At 40.0% G+C, this 20,730-nt stretch overlaps 2 protein-coding genes across 7 annotated transcripts; one reads left to right on the forward strand and one right to left on the reverse strand.

Moving 5' to 3' along the window:
* Positions 1–1,664: 1,664 nt before the first annotated feature.
* capza1a (capping actin protein of muscle Z-line subunit alpha 1a) lies at positions 1,665–7,958 on the reverse strand. The gene is made up of 10 exons (XM_020629436.3): positions 7,862–7,958; positions 6,310–6,373; positions 6,170–6,221; positions 6,013–6,076; positions 5,684–5,890; positions 5,514–5,593; positions 5,290–5,368; positions 5,133–5,204; positions 4,939–5,001; positions 1,665–2,627 (listed from the first exon to the last, which is right to left on the reverse strand). Exons 1-10 carry the CDS (start codon positions 7,895–7,897, stop codon positions 2,487–2,489), a joined length of 858 nt encoding a protein of 285 aa, XP_020485092.1. The 5' UTR covers positions 7,898–7,958; the 3' UTR covers positions 1,665–2,486.
* Positions 7,959–10,725: 2,767 nt separating this feature from the next.
* ncoa5 (nuclear receptor coactivator 5) lies at positions 10,726–20,728 on the forward strand. Of its 6 annotated transcripts, none has more exons than XM_020629359.3 (12): positions 10,726–10,863; positions 12,276–12,335; positions 13,780–14,053; positions 14,338–14,445; positions 15,352–15,415; positions 16,666–17,037; positions 17,123–17,244; positions 17,608–17,755; positions 17,902–18,119; positions 18,251–18,455; positions 18,789–18,880; positions 19,745–20,728. In XM_020629359.3, the coding sequence occupies exons 3-12, from the start codon at positions 13,885–13,887 to the stop codon at positions 20,299–20,301; spliced, it is 2,055 nt and encodes a 684-aa protein (XP_020485015.1). In that variant the 5' UTR covers positions 10,726–10,863; positions 12,276–12,335; positions 13,780–13,884; the 3' UTR covers positions 20,302–20,728. The 6 variants fall into 6 exon arrangements, with proteins under 6 accessions (XP_020485015.1, XP_020485016.1, XP_020485018.1 ...); XM_020629360.3 differs by having other exon boundaries at positions 17,917–18,119; XM_020629362.3 differs by having other exon boundaries at positions 17,626–17,755.
* Positions 20,729–20,730: the final 2 nt, after the last annotated feature.

Below are 20,730 nucleotides of genomic sequence, written 5' to 3' on the forward strand. Positions count from 1 at the left end.
GACAGAGGAAGACAGAGGAAGTCACCCTGCAGACAGAGATGACCCCTTAATGTGGCCCCCTCCCTCTATATCAGATCCCAGATAAACTGGTGTGCTCCATGCATCTTCCTTCTGCTTCATCTTCTCTTCTTTTGTCTGTGTTCTTGTCTTTTTATTATTTTGTAACTCCTTAAGTTTTGCATTTGTGACTTTTATTCATGCAGATTTTCTGAGACATATTTTTTTCACTGCTCAAACACCTTTGAACTAGTGGTGGGCGATATAACGATCTTAGATCGTGAAGGATTTGAACTTGCTGACGATCTGCCAAAACAGGGAGATCGTAGAACCGGGCTAATGTGTTTATTCTATCATGCTGCAGTTTATGCTCTTACACAGACTCGTCTCACACTCCTTTTTTGCTCCGCAGCGGTGAAAACGAAACTTAAAAGTAAAGTCTGCAAAAACAACTCCATCCCGGTTATATGCAAACATGCGAGTTCTAATTCAGTTTTGACATTAGCATTTGGCATAAATTATTAATAAATCTAATATTTTGCGCACTTTAGCTCAGCCTTTGAAAGCGCTCGGATGGTTTTTCATCAAGATAAGGGAGTGACTGCAAGTGTTTGCGACACCCAGAAAACGATAACATCTCAGCGTCAAACAAACTGAAGTCGTCAGAACTGTCGCGTTTGATGCGAAGTCAATTATATTTACATATCTTTCAGAGTATAAGTGAAAATTAAATGTCACTTATACTTATCACTGAAACCCTCGCAACTAAAACATTTTTAGTTTGCACCCTGGTATAAAGAGAGAAATAAATAGCCTAATTCTCAATTCACAAAATCACGAAGGGACAATTTGTCTCCCAGGCAAAAAATACCTAATACATAATTGTCGGGATCAATCATTTCAACCAATGATCTTCAGTCAGGTCCTGCCCCTCTACAGTCTTCCTACTATTACATACTGACACAAAACAACTTAAGTTGCAAATGGAAAGAATTGAGAGGGAGGAAGGCTCATAATCACCAGAGAGAGATGAGTTCCTGTCTGAGACCAGCTCCTCTTAAAAAGTTTGAAGAATAGTCAGAGAAATAAAAAAAAAACAAAGATTTTGTCCACACTTGTATGTAAATGTGCCTATAATGTTCCACTATTGTGGTGATTCCTTCAGAGGGGTTGTACTCACCTTGGTAGGGTTTTGCCAAGCTACTTTCCGATGAGTGTCAAGTCTTTCCTTTCTGGAGCAGGTTGTAATTTCCACCTCTAAGCTAGGAGAGAAGAACTCCAGTCTGATGCTATTGTGTTATTTATGCTGTGAGCATTGGATTGGGGTGTTACGATGGGTTTCAGCACCCTCCCACAGTTCCTTATGCTGTATATCTTAATCTGCATGGCATGGGGGGTGTCTGTGTTGGGGATTTGCAGCTGCAAAATGTTTAAGGATGTACTAATACTCATGTCAATGGAAAATCTCCAGACTTCCTACCGTGACCAAAGGGATTTTTTTTGTATGACTAAACTCTAGAGTCTAAAGATTTACAATGTGTACCCAACTATGAAAAGGAAAAAAAGTCAGAATTCTCAAATTCCCAATAATGAGAAGGGAAGATCTGGTTCACAGGCTTAAACAAATGTAATACATAAAGTAAAAGGAAAAACCAATACAACGCCACTTCTTGCAGATCATAGTTTTATTTCATGAATAATAAATGTACTTACAGTTTGTATAAAAAATATAGCAAAAGCTAAAGGTAAACAGCTGTCAGGACGACACCGATACTTATCAGTCCAGGGGCAGATATACTGTGGAGAGGTTATCACTGGAAGTGTCTCTCTACATCAGAGAGAAGCAAGAAAACTTTACCTTAAGAGGGAAGACTAAATATTTTTGAGTGAATAAGAAAAGAAATATTTATGCTTTGGCATGTCCGCTGGTGAAAATCCAGCGTCCAGAGGGATGCATAAATCTTTAAAATAAAATAAAAATGGCTGAGTTTGGAGCTGTAACATCTCTTTCTAGTCAGTCCACATTAAATTGTACCCCCCCCCCCCCCCCCGGTTAATAAAAAATGATAAAGGTAATGGAAGCTCTAAAAGAATATCAGTTATTTTATATGGAGATAGTAAGTTAGTTGCTACAAGACAGTCAAGGTTTTGGAGAATTTGTGTTCATTAGAAGCACTCAGGGGTCAGAAACTGTTAATAACATGTGAATAACAGGTCATGACCCTGACCTTCACAGAGCCACAAAAGGCGAATATTTGTTAGAAAATTATATGTTTGCATACAAGCGAAACATTACACCGACCAATGTCTTTCAAAATGAACAAAGAAGCTCTCTCTCTCTCTGGAAAATAACCCAAACAAATGTCTCTCTATTTTTTTCTTTTTTTTAAGACATACAATACTTTATGTTCCACCACACATGTCTGCGTGAGCTTCAGCGTCTTTTTTCTTTTTTTTGCATTTGTCATAAACTTTAAAACGACTGCCTTCTAAGAACCCTGCATCTCTTTGCCGATCTTGTAGCTGAGGATCTTGTTCCAGTCGACCTTGGTGCGGGTGACCGGGAGCTGTCTGCGTAAGGCCTTGAACGTGGTGTCTGACATGGTCTGATAGTTCTCACTGATGGCCACCTGAAACACAAGGTAAACTACGTCAGTCATGCTGTCAACCTAAGAGCGAGTTTCAGCGAGATACCATCTGTCAGAGCTAGTTAACTGAGAATATTCAGAGGGTAAATAGCTTGTGAGACAATTAATCCTTCGGTATTGTACTCTCAGTGATGATTGTAGCATAGAAATAGAAAAATAAAGCCGAACATGTCCTGCGGGCGCATGCTGAATCAGCATCAGTTGAAGGCCAAATCCCCCAAGCCTTTTCATCATGGGGTTACCAAAAGTGAACCCTTTCAAAAGGGCTCTTCTCTCGTGCCATGATTGACTTCAGTTGTATATGTGACACAATAACACTATCCAGACAAGAACTTTGGTTCCACAGCACATTAAAAGGAGATGCTTCGAGCTGATAGGACATTTACAACAGGATGTAACAACAGACCATAACCTGGGTCAGTTCTTGGAGGTAACAGCAATGGACTGAAACTAAGGCGACCCCTCCCCCTTTCACACTTTGCAGAGGAAAGCCAGAAACATCATAAATCTCAGAGGAGGAGAAATGCATTGAAGACTTTGAAGAATATTGAACAGGGTAAACTACTGATGAAATCTTTAAGTAATGCCTCGTATGTTTATCATCTTTTGTTTCTTCATACATTGATCCAACCAACGACTCTGAAGCCATACTGCCATCCAAAGCCTGCTGCCTATGTTTGACTTGGTTGGTTATACAGCTTATACAGTGATTTCAATGAACAATGCTGGAAATGAACTTCTGAAGAGTCATTTTGTTTGGAACTTTAGAGAACTTAGGATAATGTTTTATTCACTTTGGTTCACCCTATAATGAATGCACTACAATGATGTGTTTTTATATGGTTATGCTAAAGTGAAATGTTGTGTCTCTTCATGTTTATCATTGCTAATTAGACAGTTTGATAGTGGTGAAGAAATGTGACTGTATGCGACAACACAACTGGATTGATTGGAAATACCATGAGACAAAGTAAGAACATATAGACAGATAAGTAGAAGACAGAGATGACCCCTTAATGTGGCCCCCTCCCTCTATATCAGATCCCAGATAAACTGGTGTGCTCCATGCATCTTCCGTCTGCTTCATCTTCTCTTCTTTTGTCTGTGTTCTTGTCTTTTTATTATTTTGTAACTCCTTAAGTTTTGCATTTGTGACTTTTATTCATGCAGATTTTCTGAGACATATTTTTTTCACTGCTCAAACACCTTTGAACTAGTGGTGGGCGATATAACGATCTTAGATCGTGAAGGATTTGAACTTGCTGACGATCTGCCAAAACAGGGAGATCGTAGAACCGGGCTAATGTGTTTATTCTATCATGCTGCAGTTTATGCTCTTACACAGACTCGTCTCACACTCCTTTTTTGCTCCGCAGCGGTGAAAACGAAACTTAAAAGTAAAGTCTGCAAAAACAACTCCATCCCGGTGATATGCAAATGTTCTGATATTTTCTCAAACCGACACGGCGTGGGCAACAGTTAACTTATCTGCATAGTTTGCACAGTTAAATTCAGAAATCGCTATCAAAAATCTCAGATAGTGACAAAAGAAACCATTAAACGAGCCGGAAAGACGTTAACAGAGAGTCAGACAGATTTGACAGATTGTTTAAAATGTTGCTGTCGGTGTTTTCTGCTCTCTCTCAGTTTTTAAAAGTTACTATCAAGCCTCTCCACCAGAAACTCACCTGTTGTGATAACTGAATTTACAGGGATTACACTAAACAACGTTACAAAGCAGCAGGCAGGTGAGGGTGAGTAACCATGGTGACTGTCTGTCTATAAATCAACAATGTCCCGCCCCCTCTATGAATTAAACTGTTCTGTCAGTAAAACTTACTTTGATCATGTGTCACAGAATGAACACATCCTGTATTATGTTTGATTATATATAAACTAAACTAAAGTTAGTCCAATGATGTCATAAAAATCAACAAAGGCTGCAGGTCTAAATAGAACAGAAACACAAGAACTCGAAGTCTAAATGTTTTTAAATGAATGCATCACTGCGTGAAAATGTTCCTGATGAACATAAAAAGAGGACACATAACCAACTCCGAATTTCAAAGTGGTGAGGAAAACCTTCAAATTGTGCATAAATATTGATCAAATTGAGCCAGTGTATGGGCCCTCCTCCGTCTGCTGTCTTTGCATTACACCTACGGGATGTGTGTATAAGTACCTCCTTTTTTCCAATGATAGTTTAGTTCTTACATAAATTCAGATTTTTGTCTACATAAGTTTTTATTGTTTTTATATTGTTTAAAACAATGCATAAAAAAACCCTACATACCTGGTAATCATTTTCTGCATTCTCGATTATTTTCACAAATTCCTTTGCAGTCTGGTTCTCATTCTGCCAAAAAAAAAACATTTGTAGATTTTAAATACCTCAATAAGTCCTGACATTTATTTTCTATTTGCTTCTGAATTACTAAAAATGTTGATCCACAGCTTGAAATAAAAACAACACGTTAAAGTACTCACAGACACAGTCAGCGCTTCCTGTACATCTTTGTGGCTGACCAGCTGCACATTCCCGTCCTCGTAATAATGTACCTGAGACAAGCAGATTACAAGGACAACAATGAAACAAATCCTCACAGCTAAGCTCATACACACACCCGAGTATTTCTTAACATACCTGTATCTTCATGACTCCAACCACCTGAGCTGTAGACTGCGAGACACTGAACTTCCATTCAGACCGGCAGCGACCGTTCCTAGAAACAGAGAATGAAGAGCTTGAAAATAAACACCATACACCTAATGCGATATCATTACTGTCTCTATACCGCAATAAAATGACTGTCTGCATTAATTTGTTTTGGGCATTTAAACTGAGGTCATTATCCTCCATCAACTTACCAGAAGTTTTTAGGCTCAAATTGATGCCCCTCGATACAAGCTATGATGGTCTGCTGCCCATCGATTGTTTTCCCGTAAACCTGAAGAGGATAAATCTGAATGAGTGGGCGATTTAAATGTATGATGCTGAAAATAGCCGCTTTGTTTTCAGGCTTAAGGAGTGATCTTACGGTGCAAACTCCACCCGGGTAGTGCTCCTTAATGTAGGCCTTCAGTGCAGAATCACAGGCGTCTCTCCATGACCTGAGGGCTGACTCGCTCTCATGGGGTCGGGGGTCGCTGGCTTCTTTTCTCAGGTGGTCGTATTTGAAGGAGATCTTGTTATGAGGGTCATAGAAGCGGCCGTTACCTAGGTCTCCGTGTTCTGTAATGAGGACCTACATAAGGAAGAGACAGAGACACTCAAGCATTAGAGATTGTCGAATAAAATAACATTAAAATGAGATGGTTTTGAAGAGAAAAGCAAATGATCTGAAGAACTTTGTAAGGAAAAGCTTGCCTGATCTTCATATCCTTCAATTTTGGCAAGGCTGAACTGATCCATGTTGTACTGGGCAAAGGCACTGTAGATAAAAAAGTACAGCAATGTGAAGGAATGTCAAAAACAATCATCAAAATCTTAGAAAATAAGGAGAGAAAAAATGAACTAAACTTACTGAGCAGCTCCCTCTCTGAGAAGTTTATCATTGTTGAGCAGTATCCGCACATCTGGAAGAAGAATTAACAAAAGTAAAGTGTGAGCAAACTGCCTCCATACAAAGCAAAGGCCTAAAGATGTTACACACGAAAGACTCACCATTGAAGACTTCGTTGAACTCTCCTGGAGGAGCATGCAGCACAAAGTTAGCTGCAACTCGGACCTACAAACAAATCCCATATCTTGTCATTCAAAGAACTCAAAAATAGTAAGAGGCTTAACATTTAACGTAAAATCAGTGTTACTTTTTCTTTTAAATCTAGCTCATTTTTCTGTTTTCGGATATGGCAGGATGTAAACATGGGAACAGTGAAAACCCTGCAGTGAAATAACCACTAGAGTGAAGCAGAGAGCAGTCTGTTAAGATTCTTGGCTGCAGGTTTGTTGGCTCTAATTTGGCCTCTCCTTAGATGGCAGGTATGTATCCCAAGGGCTTTTCTTAGCAGCCAGTATGCAAGTAAGCATGTGGTGTCAAAGCTCAGAGTGAAGCAGTGTAAGAGCTCTCATTATGACACTCTGATGTATCTAATAGATGTTTGCAAGCAAAACATGGACAGGTGCAATCAAACTTTTCTGTCAACAAAGACGCTTCAATATTCAAGTTATGCTTCACTGCTTTAACCACAACGTCACTGTCACATAAAAGTGCAACTTTTGCCAGTGATGGCGCCGGTTAGGCAGACAGGGTTTTTAAGCCTCCGGGCTGCAGCTGGCAGTGACCTACAAATGGGATGTCCAGCTGAAAGGGCAGTGGGGGATAACAATGAGTAACCCAGTTTAACTGATCTGTATAGTCACTCCATTCAGAACCGTGAAAGCACTCCCAGGCTCAGGCTCTGATCCCCCCCCCCCCCCCCCCATGCATTTCACCAATTTAGACCAACATCTATCAAGGACACAACACAAACTAGATATCTGATTAAAGACACAATAGATAACACCTTTCCTCTCATTACACCACACTGTTTATATCTATTTTAAACATAGAGTAATGCAGGGAGGCGTAAGCTCCTGGCCACACCATCAGCTTTAGGAATGCAAAGCATTATTGTACAACATGTAGCAGCAAGAGGCAGAGGGAGCAGCACAGGCCACTGCAAGCCCCAGTATCACTACAGGGAGACTGCATCTGTCCTGTGAACTGACAAACACATTTAAAAAGAACTGTTAACTCGAGTAACATCTGTCACCATACTATGTCATGGAGTCAAGAGTAGGCATTACATTAAGCCAGAGATTGGCTGGTATTAAGCTGCCGATGCACTATCATTATCCTTACTGTAAATGCAGGAAGTAGCTCGACTTCCTTCCATTTAGCTGAAGCTAACATTATCAAGTAATCCAACCTCAAAGCCAGGCTACATAAGACACCAAGCTCAACCACTCGTGTGTGAAATGTTTAATCAGTTTAAGCTAACTCGCTTTAGTAAGCATACATGCATCATATATCCCTTTTACAGGAACAAAATGCTGAAACTCTGAACTGTCAAATGCAGCATTCGCTTAGCTAGCTCCACCGCTGCAGACGTCCAAACACTGCTCGCTTCACAATTCATACCGCAAAGTAATGACAATACAGAGAAATGTTGTTTCCCCTAGCTTCACAACACATAGAAGAGAATACTGATGATGTAAAATTAAATAGTAATACCTTCTCTTCATCGCTGATCTCATCGAAGTCTGCCATCTTGGCTCAATGAAGTGTTAACAAAGCGACTGTCCGTGTTGCCAGGTTTGTCTCCACCCCCCCTCCCCCTGCCAAATCGCAAATCATCCTGCTGAGTGTCTGAGCGCTGGGTTTGAACTGTTATATATTAATATTAATATTTAGAATATTTGTTAAATAAATAATTTTCGAAATGATACATAAATATTAACACAAACTTCCTTGTCGTAATGGATGTTTTTTTTTTTGTTTTGTTTTTTTAAACTGAAGCTGACACTATTCAAACCTGGCAACCCTGATACGTTATATGGAATGAATGGGACAGATGGGAAAGTTTTAATTTTTGTGATTTTTCTTTTTTGGACTGGAGTTTTAAATGACCTCATCAGGTAAATACGTTTTCATATATACTTAAGAATTAGCATTCTAGGTGGTTAAAAAAAATACTTATTTTAAATTAAACAGCACCATTATCTTGAAAGACAGGGTGTGGCTAACAAGAAACATGTTTATTTGTTAATTATTGCGGTGTTCGTTTGTTGATATGAATCTGGAGAGTAAAATATGATATATCACGAGTCATAGCATACCATACTTAAGCCATGTCAGTATGGGATGTAGAAAGGAACGCTCTTAATAAGAACTCATTGGTAATTACGAAATTACATGAACGCAACATCAACGCCACAGACACAAACCCTTGGGCTGATGCGTTTTATGGCTTTACTTAGCCATAGGAATCTGCATAATGTTGACAAAAATTGTTTTCCACCCTTTCATGGTGTTTTTGGATGCTAGTTTTAATTTATGTTTATTTGGCTACAACATAATAGCCCAGAGGCTTTTAGTTTTAACTTGTACGAATAGGCTACATTAATCTAAATTTGCATAGTGGCTGTATTCTAACCAAAGTGGTCAAATTAAATATAACAGTAAGCACATGTAACAACAATATTGTCATGGTTGTAGCTTCTGGAGGAATATCCCAGAGTCAAAGCGGATGTTTGTGGCACAACTTCACCAATAAGGTGCCTGAAGGCTTGAAGAGGTCAAAATGCTTCATGGTCTAATTTATTCATAAAGTTTATCTTCAAGTGTTGCAAAAAATGTCCCAGAGTGTCAGTTTTGAATAAACAAGATGTGTGTAGGAACTTAATTCTTATTTTACAGTTTTCCTGCAAAGTAAGACAAGTTGTCTGAAGATAGATTTTCATAATGAGCTGTCAAGTGTGTTTCCATATAAGTCGTTTGTGGGTTTTTTTTTTTAGCAATAGTGCGGCAATAAGGTGAACACTGGTGTCTCAAATAGGGTAACGTCATTTTGAAACTTTGGTCAACTGCAAGTTCAATGGTAAATCATTTCACGGAAAGACTGTTTCATGTAAAGTGACGTGACTAATGCTTTCCTCAAGGTTCATCATTGGCTTCATCAGTTTAACATACAACATCAAGAGAAGTGAAGTGTCTTTCAAGAAAAGGGGGGGGTATGAAGATTTTAAAAGACTAATACTCACATGCCTCTAAATCATATTTATTTGGGGGGGGGCAGCTTGCTTGTCAACAGGGGTTTATCATTTTCAAATCCTGTAATTTATTGTAAATCATAACCATAATGGAGCTGCTCCTCAATGAGAGACAGTTAACAGGGATCTGATATAGTGTTAGATGGGCATACAGGGATAAAAAAAAAAAAGAGTTAGAGAAGATGGGAGACATTATTTATGTGGGGCTGAAAGATTTGGAATTGGTGGAGAGATTGCAGCCATGAAGGTCCAGACTGCAGAAAGAAATAGAGAATTTAGTTATAAGGAAAGTTAAGAAAGCAGGAGAAAAAAAGAAAACAGTATAGATGAAACAGAGGAATTTCTGTTTTGCAAGGAAACCAAAAAAAAATGGTGATCACTTACTGTGCAACAATTTCAACTTCCAAATTTTGAAATTAAGACGAGTAAAGCAAGAATATTCCAGTTGGATAGGCCCCCACTGTCTCAGTTTAAAATAATAACCTGTGGTGGTGATGCAGTAGAGCTCGGCGTAACCATTACATTTCTTCCATAGTTGCAAAACCTCAGATGAACTGTAAACAAAAGGCTACCTGCCCAAATCTGACATGGGATTCTGACTCAGCTCCTTCAACTACTTCATGGAAAAAGATAAACAAGGAAGATACCTTAAAATTGACTTTTGAAATTTGTGTCCACTGCTTTGTGGTTGTGGAGACATAGATGTGCGTGAGAGAGATTCATTATAGGCTCAACCGGGACAGCAGGGACTCCAATGTGACATTTCTTATTAAACTTTTAATTGTTGTAATAGCTGAAGACATTAGATATGTTTCTTGGATTATATTGTGAGATGCGGGCAAACTGCGTGGTGACCCCATAGACCAGGGGTCTCCAACAGGTAGCTCAGGAGCTACAGGTAGCTCAGGAGCTACTGGTAGCCCGTGGGCAGGTTTTCAGTAGCTCGCCAATAGGTTGACTGACTGTGTTAAAAAAAAAATAAAAAAATCAGACAACGGTAAATGCACCTCTTCCCACTATTCATATATTTGGCCCATAAAAACAAGCATGAAGTACTAATGTTTTCTTGGACATTGATGTGAATTTAAGATTATTGATAAGCATTGGTTTATTGCAATTTCACACATTAATTCAGCTGAGCTATGTAAATAAATGCAAGCGATTTGATGCAAAGTAGCCCTTGGCCACTTTCATTTTTAAGAAAGTAGCTCTCAGATGAAAAAAAGGTTGGAGACCCCTGCCATATAGACTGTAAATGATAATGGACGCCGCCGTCACCAAGGCACAGTTCTCCAGTAGGGGGAGATGTCTGCGCAATAGACGCCGCGACCGTAGAAGAAGAAGAGTCGCTCACGGTCCAGCTGCCGTACAGCGAGCCGTCTTCATTGTGAGCAGAAAGCGAGCTAACAACAACCTGTTTGTGGCCTTCAGTGACTGCAACCGGGGATAATATTCGCGATTGAGGTGAGTAAAGACGTGCTCTGTTGTATTCAATAACACAACAAACGCTGTAAAGTGTTGAAGCTTTAATGAATTGTCGGTGTATCCGCGAAGCTCGTCGTTTGGTTTTCCTTTCAGAGGCAGCTGATGCTAACGCTAAGCTAACAGACGACGAACAGCTTACGACTGCATCGCAATAAACCACGTAAAATGTACGCATGTAGGACGAGGTCTGTGTTGTGTAAAGTTGCTGTTTCAGTCAGTGTTTACATCCTAATATAAAGAAACAAACCTGTGCTCCGTTTATAACACAAGTCTCTCGTGTGGTGACGTCACGCTGTTTGCCTGCGCGCACATTTAAGCAAAAAAAAATAAAGAAAATACCATAAAGTTTGTTTCCTGAAGTTCATGTTTAATCCTATCAAGAAAAAAACACAGTATGAAGTGTGCAGGTTATTCATTAACACGTGTTTTATTGCACCACTGAGGTAACATAAACAGATCCTTGATTCAACTCGTTTCTCAGTGTGTGTGTGTGTGTAAACTCTTTAATCCAGCACCTCAGGTAGTGTGTCTGCAGGTGGTCATCAAGACAGTGTTGATTATAACACAGGTGTGATCACACAATTTGATTTGAGTTAAGAGGTTAGTTAATGATAGGAAAGGGAGGGTGATGATGATTCAGCACTGCATTGTTTGTTGACACGAGGCATCAGGTCAAGTGTTGAAGATAACACATTCACAGTCTGTGCAGCTTCATAATCTGAGATGTCGTAGATATCCACTTTACAGTCAAATGTAAAAGTGTGTTTCAAAATAAAAGGTGTTATTATTAAACACTTCTGCAGTCGAAAAATTGTATTAAAATAATAATCATGAAGACTGATTCATTTCTGCTCCAACAACTCAACTTGTTCCTCTACTTAACCGATTACTTGGGCGTTACAGGACGGCGGCAACTCAGTAGGTCGAGGGTTCGATCCCCAGCCGAGCAACATGTCCGATGTGTCCTAGGGCAAGACACTTAACTCCGCATTGCTCCTGCTGCTTCGGTGGCGGTGTATGAATGGATTACTGTTGTACTTACTCTCTGATGTACTCGTGAATTGTAACATTGTACTTGACAGTTGCCAAGCAACCCAAACAATCTCATGCCCTGTTGCTTGTCCAAGACCAGCCTTTTTTTTTTCTTCCATTTATCATCTCCAGCAAGTCTAATTATGGTGACTGATGAATCAAAACAAACAGCGTCTACTGCACAGTTAATAGACAGTTTTCAGAAATAAGGCTGAAGTGGATTTATGCATATTGGGGAAAGTCCTCCTGAGTTTTTGCTCAGCACTGGACATAACTGTTGTAGCATTTACAGAGAGTAAAGTAAGAAAATAGTTACTTATTTCATAATCTCTTACTTTCACTGTTTTTTTTCCTTCTAGACACTAAGGGGTTTCTGGATATGTGGATACGAAATCAGGTGCATCCCGGTTCGAGTTGAGGTATGTAAAGGGCTGCTCCCTGAAAAGCATTATGTAGCAAACCCCCAACCGTGAATGTAAAGTAACAACTATTATTTTTCCTTCTTAGCTGGTTTTCTAAGTAATGTGTATTTGGATTGAAAACTCCTACAGATTCCCTTTCGTTGAAATCGATTTACATTGTGCTGCTTATTCAACATAAACCCATTTACTTAACACAAAGTCATTGATATCTTCGAACAGAAGAAAACATTTAAATTGAGTCATTTCCAAACTCGCGATTTCATTTCATCGATGCGATTTTTCGCTGAGACTGTTCTCGCTACTTCATGAGATGAGGAGATTTGAACATGTTTTCCTGCTCAACATTTGTGTGAAATCTGACAGACCCCAGGACATAATTATGTCTTGTAATCAAATAACTAAAACTTTTATCAACGATGCTAAACAAAGTCACAGAGAGTCAAAAACAGGATTGGCGGTGTGCCTCTTAACCGATATCGTGGAATATTTTAACTTCTGACTCTGGTATTGTAATGGTGAGCAGGACGAGTCAATTCAAGGAGGCGGAATAATACAACAGTTTGTCACGTGTCACAGTGATGGCTGTGTACCTCTCTGCGCCATTTCACATTTCTGACAACAACTGCAGTGTAACTTTGCAATGTTAGTTTTGGAAGAATTTTTCGTCAATTCATCTTGCGTAGGTTGAAGTAAAACACACTTATTGGTTTCAACATCTACAATGGCTCTTTAGTTTTTCTTTTTTAACCCCTCTGGTGGAATCACTTCCTCAAACCTTCATAAACGCTGTTTGTCGTCGTGGATTCGTCTTGCCTATTGGTCGATTCACTTCTCATGATGGACATGTTGCATTTATGCCATCTCAACTACGTACCCCTCAGAAAATTAACTCAGGGCTGCTTTAACCTAATTTTGACTTCGCAATAACGTGAATTTCCAATTTTTTGAAGCCTTGCTGCATGTTTCATTCTTCATGATCACTAAAAGATTTCAGTCTGAGAATTCATTCAGTTCAAACCAACACGGGGAAATGTTCAATGTTGGGACCTATTAATTTCATCAAACGACTTGCTGCTCGGACCCAGACAAAAACACACACCCAAGATGTTGTCACAAAGGATTTTGTCAAATTTGCAGAGAATTTTGTCATTTTCATATTTGATACTCTGCTGGAAAAAGAAGGAGAACTGTAGCAAGCACTCGTTTGTCAGATGACTTTGTGAAGTGGTCATTTGTGAAACAACCTACATTATAATTTGTCCCAGCGCAGAGATAGATTACAATATGCCCCGCGACGCGCAAACGCACCAGAGAGTCTGTGAATTTTCCCCATCGTCTCCACTGTCTGACCTTTGACCTGACTTAATTGTACATTTTTAATAAAACTTTGAATCCTCCCAAGAAATGTCATCCTTTCTTTTAATTCACTGACATTTTTCAGGATCGTGGACAACGATTTAAAGACGCTTATTTGCAAACATACCAACCTTTTTCAAGCATTTGAGACGCACAAAGAAATATACAAGTTAACCTTTGGGATCCAGTCATGTCTCGCCGAAGAAGCCACAGCTCATCACCAGGGCGTTTTTCACGCTCCTGCAGCAGTAGTGATCCTAGAGATTTGGAGAGGAGGATTTTTGTTGGGAATTTGCCGACCTCCGACATGGAAAAAAAGGATCTGGAAGACCTGTTCTCCCCGTACGGCAAGATAGTCGGTCAGTAAAGAATTACACAAAATAATTTGTCCATTTGAATTCATGACAATAACTTGAAGCTGGCCGTGTCTGTCACAATTGGAGTGTTTTCCAAAGGAAAGTGCATTTTGATTTCAAGTAGCGTTAACTGAGACATCCTGAGTCTGGCCTATTTATTAAATGCAAGCAATGTAAACATTTTGAATGATTTTCCTACTCATCATTTCTCAGAGTGGGTAGCTATCTAACTTAAGTGAAATTAAAATTTGAATCCGTTTCTGCTACTCAAAATGTTCCTCTTTCAGGCGTATCCATGTTTCGTGGGTTTGGATTTGTACAATTTGAACGCGTTGAGGAAGCCGAAGCTGCAAAGGCTGCCGTAAAGGGTCGAATATATAAAAGTTATAAAATAGGTAAGCCTTAACTGCAGTGGGTATGATTGTCTGGTTAAGAGAATAGGTTTTTATTGGTGCACAGTGAGCAACAAAACCAAGTTAATGAAATATTATGGTTTTGATGAGTGCACATGATGGCCTGAGTGTTGATCCTTAAAATAATCTGGATTTGCTGATTTAAAAAATGTGAAGAAAATAAACTATTTTAAGGATGGACACTGGTTTCTGTTTGGAAGTGTTTGTTTTATATTTACAGTTTTTATTTGGTTCATTCGGGATAAGCCCTAGCCTAAAATAAATCACATTGATGAAGTCATATGATACAATCAGTAAATTATCGCCCATAAGAACAGTGGTAAAAGTGAAACCCACTAGGTCTTTGTTTGATTAAATGACCAAGTCTTCAAAATGAAGATAAGACTTTCTGATATTTGTTCTACACATTTCTTTTAGTAGTTATGCTACCTCTTGTGCTAACACAGTAATAAAACAATTGATTTCCCAAACTCTGGCAAAGCCTGCACATACAAGCTCTCATTTTATTTGCAACACTGTCTTGGAATTTTCTTATAAATCTTTATGAATATGTCAGTAAAATGGAGCACTTGTGCTTCAAAGATTCCTAAAGGCTAAATTTTGTGTTTTAATTATGTAACAAACACGTTCAACTTTCGCCAATTATCCAATTTTCATGCGGAGGAAAGCATTTCTTCAACGTAAACCCTATTTGGCAGATTTGGCATCTCGATTTGCTGCATTTTGACTCTCCTCCAGTTTGGATTTACCACCTTGGATTCTGGAGTTACTTTCATTTCCAGCTCAGTTTCATTTGTTCCGCGGCCACTTCAATCTGCGTGAACGCATAAGCTTATTTTTACGTACATGTCACTATTATGTTCAACGTTTGGATTGATTTATTTTCAGATGTAAATATGGCCGTGGAGCGACGGGGCACTAAACCTCAATCCCAGCAGAGCCCCCCACGAAGGTAAAGTAACGCAAAATGGGTGTGAAGAACTACCTTCGCCTCTGGTGAAAAAAGAACCTAAAATTATTGAAAAAGAGCGTTTAACTTTGTCTTCAGATTTGATTTACACCGTCGTTAAAGTGAGGTTGATGGAAGCCACTGTACCATCAGATGGTTTGTGATTGTTTCCCGGGCGTTTGATCGTTCATCTTAAAGTAACTTTTCTCGATGTGCTGAAATAAAGAAAAGAGCCATAAAAATGTAATTTAGAGTGTCTTTGTCTCAAAGATTCTTTTGGCTTTCCAGTGCTGTTTTTCTTTGGTGTGAGTTTTGTCCGACATTTAATCTCCAAGCACAAATGTGCAACTCTGATGATCGAGGACACGCAATCCCAATTCCTAATCAATGAAGCAGGTCCTATCGGAAACATGACCTTGAACTAACAAGATTTGTACGCTTTGTTACAATAATTATCGACATAGCCTCTCTAAAGCGACATACATACATACATACATAAAATATACACAGCTTTGTGCAAACCACAATGAAAATGGAATTACAGGAATCCCGTGGAGTATAAATCATTTACTCACCAAAACATATTTTACTCGAGATCTGCAGAGTTTAATCGTTTGCTAGCTGTCAGTCGTCTTCTTCGCTGGTGAACTGATACATTTCTTTAAGCGCAACCACCAGAAGATGCCGTTTGTTGGGTAACATTTAAAAACGTACAAGTTATGACTTGTGACAGTTTAAAGTGAGATTAACTTTGACAAGATTTCTCCAGTTTTACCTTGGAGCAAACAGACACTTCTGTTTTTTTTTTTTTTTTTAATTAGCAACATGGAACGGATTTAATTGAAAAACAAGGCTGGAATAGTTTCATAACCAAATAGAATTAAATGTCCCAAAAAGTGTTCAAAAAGGTTTCACCTCCCTGTTACACTCGTGTCGCTCAATGGAATGGTCGATTAACCACAAACAGCCAACGTCTCGTGAAAACGGCTCACTGGACATTTTCAAAAGATCGTAAAGGAAAGGACGCTTACAGGAATCCCCTTCTGGACCGCTTTGTCGTGTTAACCTCTGTGCACAATCGTTACTTTTGCTTGGGCATGTAAACACGTTTATTTACTCGTTTTTTATGACTGAATACAGATGAATTAAATATACAAGTCCAACTTTAGGTCCGTCATCCTATTGATCCTTTGTAATATGACACAGAGCCTAAATTCTAACCTTCCTTTAACTAATTAATGATCTCCTCTCAGGGCCCCATATGCCAGTTACGCGGACAGCAAAGAGCCCCGGCCTCGTTCGCGTTCACCCGTTTACAGCCGTGACGGCCGTGATGGACGTGATTCACGTGATTCCCGTGAGCCTCGTGACAGCAGAGACCCAGGTAGAGAGCCCAGGCCAGCTGGCCACTCCCGTGACAATGATTACAGATACCGCAGCTCAGAGAGCCGAGACAAAGATGCCAGAGGTGACCCCAGGAGTGATCCCAGGAGTGACCCAAGGAGTGATCCCAGGAGTGACTTAAGGAGTGATCCCAGGGGTGACCCCAGGGGTGACCCCAGAGGGGACCCCAGAGCGGACCCTAGAGCTGACCCCAGAGCTGACCCCCGAGACCCGGCTTACAGGTGACTTTTGACACCTAGTCAATTAGTCTGGAATACAAAACGAAGTGTTGACATTTTTGTCTAAAACTGTGATGCTGTTTTACAGCAGAGAGGACTACGATCGATTCTTCCGCAGTGGCAGTGGAGCAGAAGATTATTACCGGAGGAAGGATGAACCCTTCAGGGACCCCTACAGAGATCCCTGGAATGGACGGCGTGAGCCAGAGGGTATGTTTACTCTACAGTGTACAGACTAAATTGACTATTTACAGTCACTATTTACTTTAAGAGTTCTCAACATCCTAGAGGAAAATGGGGTTTATTTGAAAATAATGCATTTTATAATTTTGCTTCTTTTATTTTTTTTTCATTACATCTAAGAGGTTATTTTCCTTGATTTTGGTTTTCACCGCATTATTTCAAGTCTGTAATGAGAATTAAAAATGAAGTTACATGTACATGAAATTTTTGTCCTTGAAAGTTCTGAAAACTATTTTGCACAACTGCAGACTTTGTAGTATTCTAGAGTTGAGGCTGTCAGCTCAGGCTGATTAAAAGTGTATTAAATCCATCTGATATTTAATTCACCAGCCACCTCCTCCTCCGTAGATGATCGTGCTCGCCCTGAAGAGCGTCGACGTAATGAGTTATATCGACAGTACTATGAAGAACTGCAGCGACGCTACGACTCTGACCGTCCTGTCGACTGCTCTGTGATCGTCGTCAACAAAGCACAGAAGTAAGTTCACTCTCTGGGTTTTACTTTAATCAAAGATGTTTAACCTTAAACACATCTGTAAATATTCAACCAGTACATGGCATGTTTTTATTTCATATGGCTCCTGTGTTTGTGTGTGTGTGTGTGTTTTCCTGTGTGTATTTTTGCTTCAACAACAACTGTAGGGAGTATGCTGAAACGGTCGGGCGGAAAATCCGTGATTTGGGCATGGTGGTGGATCTGATCTTCCTCAACACAGAAGTGTCCCTAACCCAGGCACTGGAGGATGTTGGAAGAGCACGCACCCCCTTTGCCATTATCATTACCCAGCAGCACCAGGTCCACCGGTCCTGCACTGTCAACATCTTGTTCGGCACACCACAAGGTAATAAAAGACGGCAAAATGCATCTGTTGACTGATCACCTTTTATCACGCCAAAAGTAAGGATTCAGAATTTCAAATATGACGATTTTGGTGTTTTTAACAAGCTTTCATTTGTGTCCTCATGGCCGTAGAGCATCGCAACATGCCAATGCAGGACGCCATGATGCTGGTTGCCCACAACTACGATGCATACAAAGTTGAAAACCGTGAAAAGGAACGTGAGGAAATTGCCAGAAAGGCTGCCAAGATGGCGGATGATGTGTTACTCAGGGAGCCTGACAGAGAAAGCCACCCCATTTCTGTGCTCACTGCCATCACACTTCTGTCTGAAAACAGGTATCTATTTGATATGTTTTGTCACCTGATGTATACTTTGTAGTGCTGAAATGGATCCGGCTTAATTTGTGACCCGTTCGGATGAACCCCTATGGTTCGGGACACCAGTGATCCGTGCATCAATGGAAAATGTATAAACATGGTGTAGCCTTTAAGAAATACTAAACCTAAGTCCCTGTGCAGAGTCTCAGTGGCTTCATGTTAGTAACGTTACAAACTGTTGTCTGTTGCTGTAAGCTTGGCCAAACTGTTGCAGAGCGCTGTGTATCTAAAAGTTAAGAATATTTACATTAGATTAATCTTTTCTCCCCTTGCTCCGTGCTTGTTTCATAGATTTGTAACCCCAGAAGAACTAGACAGTCTCCTTGCTTACCTGAAGGACAAAAGAGCCCGACTACTACGGAGCACTGCAGACCCTCTGACAGGTAAGAAGGCAATACGTCACGATAAAGGATTATTTCATGTTTTTAAAGTCATCTCTTAAAACAAAAAACTGACACATCCCATCCCATTTGAAAAATGTGAGGACATTCTTTCTCTCCAAACTGGTCCCTAAAATGCTTCCTGATAATTGAGTAAAAGGTTTTAGTATCTATGCAAAAACATTTCACTGAGTTATTTTAATGCAAAAGTAGCCTGAGAAATACAATCATAGAGATATTTTTAAGGGTAATGACTTTGTTAATTTACATTTCCTCTTTGCATCGTTATCCCTCCAAACAAGACATTACACCCTGGAGACCGTGCCCACACTTTTAGTTAGCTAAAAACAAGATAATACCAATTCAAAGGATTGCTGTTCCCACTAGATTTCCAGATATTTACTACTGAAGATTTGACAGCACTTAGTTTACATTGATAGATAAGATCATCATTTAATGCCTTAGCAACTGTCAACACACATGGACTTGTATAGCTCAGCTCAAACCTCTACGGTTTGTCTGACCAAATTACTGGGTGGCATGAGCCCAGTTTTCCTCTTCTACTGACTCCAGTCTTCTCATCTCCAGTGTAGGTGGTACTTTATATTTCTCTGTGCCTATGCAGCTCAGTAAGGGGGGAAAGCTCTCTTTGGAAACTGGGAATTTTGCACGTAAAGACCCCCCTTACCGTAGTTTCCTTACTTGGACTGCTGAACGCTTAAACTCAACTTGAAGACACTGTAATGTGTCCATCATCTGTAACATTGTACATGTAATCATTGTGTCATGAGATTGTTTTATTTATTAATTGCATAATATTGTGTATAACCTGTTTAATGCAACACATATTGACCCGTCTCTTTACAGCTTCAGTCCATGCTACTCCTGCAGCAGCTCACCATGACATTCCACCCTCGACTGCAGTACTGGCTCCTTCGTCCCATTCTACCCTCGCACCCCAGCAGCCCAGCCATCTCGGACTATCAGCAGCTTCAACAACCTCTGCGAACCCCAGTCATCAGCAGGAGCTCCAGGCTAAAATCCTGAGCCTGTTCAACAGCGGCTCCGGAGCATCAGCAGTTCCATCCTCCACTTCTCAGGTGCAGGCCTACAGCTCTCTAGGTCCGGTCCCTTCTCAGAACCCACCACCCCGCCCAGCCATGACTGGCCCTCCTCCTTCTGCAATGCAAGGTTATGGCAACCCACTAGGCCGCATGCCACTCCCACAAAGTCAAAGACCCCCGAGTACTGCTTCAGGAATCAATTTTGACAACCCAAGTGTACAGAAAGCCCTGGACACGCTCATACAGAGTGGACCGTCTCTCTTGGTGGGCACTAGTGCTTCCCAGCAGCCTCCACCCTCTAGGCCAGCACCCAGCATGAGCCAGGTCCCTTCTATGTCTATGTATCCCCGACATTACTGAAGGGTTGTATTAAATTTATGATAAAATGTGAAGTCCACTTCTCCCTCTGATAAAAGTAGACACCCCATCAATTCTCTGTGCAGTGAATTTACATGCTGTGTAAAGTAAGACTGTAGGGATGTTTGTAAAAACTTTTAAGTTTTTATTTTATTCTGGTTGTTGTGTTCATTTGGTTAAATTTAATGACTTGTTCAGACTAAATTATGGTCTGTTTTTCTAATAGCTAGAAGATATTCAGTCTTTGTATATGTGAGTTAGAGTATGAAGTGTGTCAACTACAGTATATTTTGAATTTGAAAAACTCCTAAATTCTGTTCCAGCCATTACTTCTGATTTGTTTTATAGTTTTTTGCAGTTTTGTCGTTTTTATAATTTGTAACATGTTCCTTGTCATAATGAGACATGATTAAAAAAACTCCAGACACAATT

The sequence above is a fragment of the Labrus bergylta genome, chromosome 5 (genome assembly GCF_963930695.1).
Source record: "Labrus bergylta chromosome 5, fLabBer1.1, whole genome shotgun sequence".
Lineage (NCBI taxonomy): Eukaryota > Metazoa > Chordata > Actinopteri > Labriformes > Labridae > Labrus > Labrus bergylta.